At 40.6% G+C, this 6117-nt stretch overlaps 2 protein-coding genes across 2 annotated transcripts in view; one reads left to right on the plus strand and one right to left on the minus strand.

The window, feature by feature from the left end:
* Window positions 1–1756, minus strand: part of LOC115967487 (nicastrin-like) — an 8550-nt gene extending 6794 nt beyond the window's left edge. Inside the window, exons 1-3 of the mRNA XM_031086595.1 lie at window positions 1487–1756; window positions 1283–1396; window positions 1024–1172 (exon numbers count right to left, since the gene is read on the minus strand). Coding sequence (XP_030942455.1) covers window positions 1024–1172; window positions 1283–1396; window positions 1487–1562 — 339 coding nt within the window. The 5' untranslated portion in view covers window positions 1563–1756. The remainder of the gene's footprint in view (window positions 1–1023; window positions 1173–1282; window positions 1397–1486) is intronic.
* A 2474-nt stretch (window positions 1757–4230) lies between these two features.
* LOC115967498 lies at window positions 4231–5343 on the plus strand. Its single transcript, XM_031086607.1, has one exon. It carries the CDS (start codon window positions 4231–4233, stop codon window positions 5341–5343), a length of 1113 nt encoding a protein of 370 aa, XP_030942467.1.
* Window positions 5344–6117: the final 774 nt, after the last annotated feature.

Below are 6117 nucleotides of genomic sequence, written 5' to 3' on the forward strand. Positions count from 1 at the left end.
AAAAAAGTTAGCATATTTTCAAGTATAAAAAAAATTAAAAATTAAAAATAAATAAAATAATAAGTTTTGTTGCTTATGGTAAAAAGTGAGACCAAAAAAAAAAAAAAAAAGCAAAAGCTTCCAACCAAACAGATTAGCATTTGGTTAAATGCAGTATCAGGCTACTAACTGCATAATAGAACAAGCCCAGAACAATTGAATACAAGTAGAGCCATGACTTACTTTGTATAAAACAATTACTGATGCATCCATAAGCAAAATAATAATGATTGGGCCACAGCACCACCAACAATACCAAATAAGTTGCGTATTAAATTTTAGTGGGTTTAAAAATACACGATTATATTCCCATTGCCTCTGGCTACAAAAATCTATAGGATATTACAGAGCAATATTGCAAACCAACACACACAGACTTAAAATTTCTACGTAGGTCATTTTTAATGATTTTGATAATTCGATAGTTGGGGGAAGGGGGGGATTTGAACCGTGGATGTTTCAAATATCAGAAACACCAAGAGTCAAGAGATACCAATCAATAGAGCTACAAGGCTCTTGGCTCATTTTTAATGTTTATAATAGCACCATGCATACACAATGCTTTATATAATTTTTATCAATTTTTCTTGATAATTATTGGACAAGGTTGGTTCTTGGAATTATCAAACATGACAGTATAAAGTTTTTTCTTTTCTTTTTTTGTTTAATGCGTGTCCAGAGCTCTTCAAGAGCCTAACTATTCTCCGGGGGGTGTGTAGTCCCCCAAGCACTTGACAATACGCACACAATATGTGTGCATCATCATAAAATACTTTTCTTTTTCGATAACGAGGAACCTCTTCAAGGCAGGGCCACTTGGTGCACCTGCCCCTGTGGAGTAAACCCCAGAAACACGACCCCGCCCATAATAATCATCATACAATACTGAGTAAACCCCGGAAACACAACCCCACCCATAATAATCATCATACAATACATTTCAAATTTTGAATGGAAATTTAAGGGAAAAACATAAATGAGTACAATACACAATAAGCAGATAAAAGAAAAGGCGTGCCTGGTGATGAAACTTTGAAATTCATCCAATGACACCAAAATTGAAGAGGACTGAGACAACTGAGTAGCATTTTGATATCTTACAATCGGGGCCACGACCACTTGTCTTCCAGGATCTGAGAATTTAGAAAGCGAAGCAAGAATGCACCGATTTGATTTGATTTGATTTGATTTGAATGCAAAGAAAATAGAGGGTTCTGGGTTAGAAAGTTTAAGGAGAACTTACTTGAACAACCAATTGGACCAGAAAGACTGAGCAATCGGACACAAGGATACCCATCAATGACCTTGTACATTGACTTTTGAAGATCAGGAACTGACTCCATGGAGTTCGAATCACCTGAGGCTCCCCAAAATTCAAAACCAATAAAAATAGGTCATTTCAAAAGCATCGAACTGATGTGGAAGAAAAATAGAGGAGAGAACTGACCATCGGAGAAAGAGAGGCGGAAATGAAAGTTGAAGAGCAAAAGAAGAAGAAAAAGGAAGTTGTTGTTGGTGGCCATGGCGGATTCGCTACTTATGTTTCGATTAGGTATCGGAAGAATCCTTGTGGAAGCCCTAGACGACCATAGTAGAAGAGCAGCTTCAGTACTCTGTCTCTCTGTGGCCGTCGCTTTGAATTTGAAGGCAGTTTTTGGTTCACGCTGACCCGGCCATACCCACTGACTGTGAGAGTGACGGTACCAAATATAAATTCTAATCAAGAGAAATGAAAAAAATGAATTTTTTTTTTTTTTTTTAATGGGAGAAAAAATTATTTGATCCTATCAAAAAAGAAAATTTTGGGAAACTTTTAGAATTTTATTGTAGCATCAGGGGTTGTAAAAAAATGTCATTTTATCCTACGAAGTACAGGTGCGTTTTTAAATTTGGGTGTGAGTACAAGTGTGGGAATGAGGCTCGATAATTTTAAAAAAATAAGATACGCGATTAAAAATTTATTAAAAATATTTATATTTTATATATTGCTAAAAATACTTTTTATATAATAATAATAATAAAATAATTTTAATATCACGAACCAGATGGAGAGAGAAAGGCTGAAGCGCTCGGATGAGGAAGAAGATACCCTTGCTCGCAGTACCAAGAAATTCAAAGATAGCCATCGTGCCTTTGAAACAAATGAGACTGGAAGAGGAAACAAAGTGGAGAGCTATAAGGATAAATTGGTGGGGGCTATTCCCGGTGCCTTTGCAGAAGCATTTGGTTTTGATTGTTCAATGCAAGAGGACTTGGAATCTGATAATGAAGAAGAATTTGAGCAGGATGGCAACATTAGAATAGGTTTCTCCAAGGAAGAAAAAGCCCGTATGAGAGCTCCATGGCAAAAAGCTCTTATCATCAAAACTTTTGGGAGGAGAATGGCTTTTTCCTTCCTTGTTGAGAGGGTGCGAAAAATGTGGAACCCAACTGGTGGCATGGATTGCATAGACTTGGGCTATGATTACTATCTTGTAAAATTTGAATTAATGGAGGATGTGGATTCTATACTCACAGGTGGTCCTTGGTTCATTGGCCAGCAATTTCTTGCCATAAGACAATGGGAACCAGGATTCAAAGCTTCCATAGCAACACTCTCTTCAGTTACTGTTTGGATAAGATTACCAGAGTTACCCATGGAATTTTATGAGCCCAATGCTCTTAAGAAAATTGGGAGAGCCATTGGTCCAGTTCTTAGGATTGATTATCATACAGCTAATAAGGAAAGGGGAAGGTTTGCTAGGCTATGTATTCAAGTTAACTTGGATAAGCCATTGGTAAGGAAAGTTAATCTTGGTAAGATTGAACAATGTGTGCTGTATGACGGTATAAATGCCCTTTGTTTTTCATGTGGTAGGATCGGGCATAAAGTTGAAGCTTGCCCATTTATTGTTAGAGAGCAACATAGAGAACAAAGCTCGGAGCAGAATAAGGGGCAAACGGAGGTGCAAAGAACTCAAGGGGAAGATGGGAGGACGGAAAAGGAGAATTCTCAGGAAGATTATGGGGAATGGATGGTTGTTAGCAGGAAAAAATCTCACAACAAAACAAAGCCTGTGCAGAGCTATCCGGAGAAGAAGCAAACGGTAGAGGAACCTCTGACACAGATGTCACTAGCTTCCACAGCTAAGCCTATTGTGGCTGGGCAGAACAGTAAGAGTGGTAAAAGGAAAGTCCTGCACACGCAAAGTATTGTGTCACAGAAGGAGACCAATGTGATGGCTACGTCAAGTATCAGTAAACCAAAATTTGGGAAGAGTGCGAAGGACAAAGGCGTGCGCGCCAGTTTGAACCAGAAAAGAACTAGCTTAGTTGGATTGCAAACTTATGAGGTGGGCCCGAGCTTTAAGGATGGGCTTTTTGTATTTGGAGCTGAAACACAACAAGGCCCACTCGGCCTTTCAAGCTCTCTAAGTCCAACAATACAACCAACGGAGACACACAACTCAAAGGAGAAAGCTAGCTCTGCTACTGAGCACTCAAGCAACAACGATGGAAGGCAGAGAAAAGTGGGCGATCTGTTACAAAGGAAAAGTCATTCCGGTGAGCGAGGAAACAATACGTTGGATAAAACAAGATCCAACGGATGTGTGGGGCTGGTTCGAGACCGATCTGATGGTGGCGTGGAAAAATCTGTTCCCACTGACGGAGAGAAGCAAGCAACTGGGATATTTGCCGATGAAAGACAATGCTTGGATCCTAACACCGAACCCGTGGTGGAGGTTCTTGACGGACCGTCCGCCGGTTCCAATACCTCTGGAGACAAGCTCAAGACCATCAGCCACAGAATCCGTAATGCAGAACTCGGAAAAATTCTTATTAGAGGCGGAAGCGAAGTTGACGGAACCAAGGATCACAGTAAGGAAGGTTCTCCAATCCAAGCCAATGGAATGCTCGTTGATGGGCAATCTGCACGGAGTGAAGATGATTCAGTTTGCCGAGCCAGAGATGAATGGCACGATCCTAATCAAGGCATCTCAAGAAGAATTGGGGATAATCAAACATTTGGTGACTCTATTCCGAGGGAAATGGGAGTTAAGGAAGGAGTTGTTGGAGGCATGGAGGTTGAGGGACACTGAGGATTCTTCTTCTTTGTCTGGTTTCGACACTCTCTCTACCCCGTATAAAATTATGAATATATTGATTTGGAACTGCAGGGGTGCTATGAAACCCCAATTCAGAAAGACGGTTATGGACTTGGTCGATTGGCATTCTCCGATTCTCATGGTGATTACGGAGACTAGGTTGAGTGGTGCAAGAGCTGATGAGATTATTGAAGCTCTCCTGTTTGATGGATATGCTGTGGCGAATACTATTGGGTTTGCAGGAGGAATCTGGATGCTTTGGAGATCAGATTTAGTGCATGTTGATGTCCTAGCAGCTACGGAGCAGGAGATACATGCGATGATTCAGGTAAGATCTCAGTCTTTTACCTGGTTAATTAGTGCCATTTATGCAAGTCCTAGATTTGAGGAACGTTGCATGCTGTGGAATAACCTTAGGATGCTAGCCAATATGCATGATTTACCTTGGGCCCTCATGGGCGATTTTAATGAAGTCCTTTCTGCTAATGAAAAATATGGGGGGAATCCTATTTGTCAAAGAAGGGTTAGAGCTATTAGAGAGTGTATGAATGATTGTAGTATGATGGATCTTGGGTTTACAGGTCCAAAATATACTTGGACCAATAAGAGAGAGCTGGGAAATTTAATCCAATGTAGACTTGATAGATGCTGGATTAATCCGGGGTGGAAAGAATTGTATCCGGAAGCCAATGTAACCCATTTAGCTAGAATCAACTCTGACCATTGCCCCCTGTTATTGAACTTGTATCCTTTCTTGGGGTCTAATGTTGATAGGCCATTTAGGTTTCAGACTATTTGGCTGAGTCATAGTGATTTTCCGATGGTGGTGAGAGATGCTTGGGCTGGTAGGGAGGGCAATCTAGCTGAGGCTATTTCCAACTTCAAGACCAAGGCCCAAAGATGGAATAGAGAAGTATTGGGAAATGTTTTCCTAAGAAAGAAGAAGATTTTGGCTAGGATGTTGGGTGCTGAGAAAGCATTAGCTGTATGCCCAAATAGTTTTTTGATCAATCTCCAAAAGCAATTGGCTGAGGAGTATAATTTAGTTCTCCAACTTGAAGAAGAGCTGTGGGCTATGAAGTCCAGAACTAATTGGTTATTGCAGGGGAGAGAAATACGTCGTTCTTTCATATCTCTGCCCTCAAAAGGAGAAGTAAGAATAGAATTACTTGTGTTCAAAACAATGAGGGTGAATGATGTCACAATGTTGAGGAAGTGAAGGAGATATTTAACTCAAGCTTCAAGAAGCTGTATAAGACAGAGCAAGTTTTTTGCCCTACTACCCCTCAATGGAGTTCGGATTGGTGTGCTAAGCTTAGTCCTGAGGAAGCTGGTAGCATGACCAATATTCCATCTGATGGGGAAATTTGGAATGCCCTCAAGTCTATGAAGCCTTACAAAGCTCCTGGTGTTGATGGTCTACATGCTGGCTTTTTCCAAAGATTTTGGCTTGTGGTAGGTGACTCGGTTAAGAGGGAGATTAAGGAGGTGTTTCTTAGACAAAAGGTTCCGGAGTACCTTAATCAAACCCTTATTGCCCTTATCCCTAAACAACCCGGCCCTGAAACTGTCAGCCATTATAGGCCCATAAGTTTATGCAACACGATTTATAAGATTATCTCAAAAATCATTGTTTTGAGGCTTCGACACTTGCTACCTTCTCTAATTTCCCCTATGCAGACAGCTTTCCTTGAAGGGAGAAGGGGCACAGATAATGTAATAATCACCCAAGAGCCGATTTATTCCTTTAAGAAGAGGAAGGGGAGAACGGGGGTTATGGTTATAAAAGTTGATCTTCAAAAGACATACGACCGCTTAGAGTGGTCTTTTATCAAAATGGTGCTTGAGCACTTTGGGTTTCTGAGAGTATGGTTAAGTTGATCATGAGCTGCGTGGCTACCACTAACACAGCCCTATTGTTCAATGGAAGCAAGCTGGATTCTTTCCAACCCTCTAGAGGTATAAGACATCCTATTTCTCCCTCCTTATTTCT

Source organism: Quercus lobata, chromosome 2 (genome assembly GCF_001633185.2).
Source record: "Quercus lobata isolate SW786 chromosome 2, ValleyOak3.0 Primary Assembly, whole genome shotgun sequence".
Lineage (NCBI taxonomy): Eukaryota > Viridiplantae > Streptophyta > Magnoliopsida > Fagales > Fagaceae > Quercus > Quercus lobata.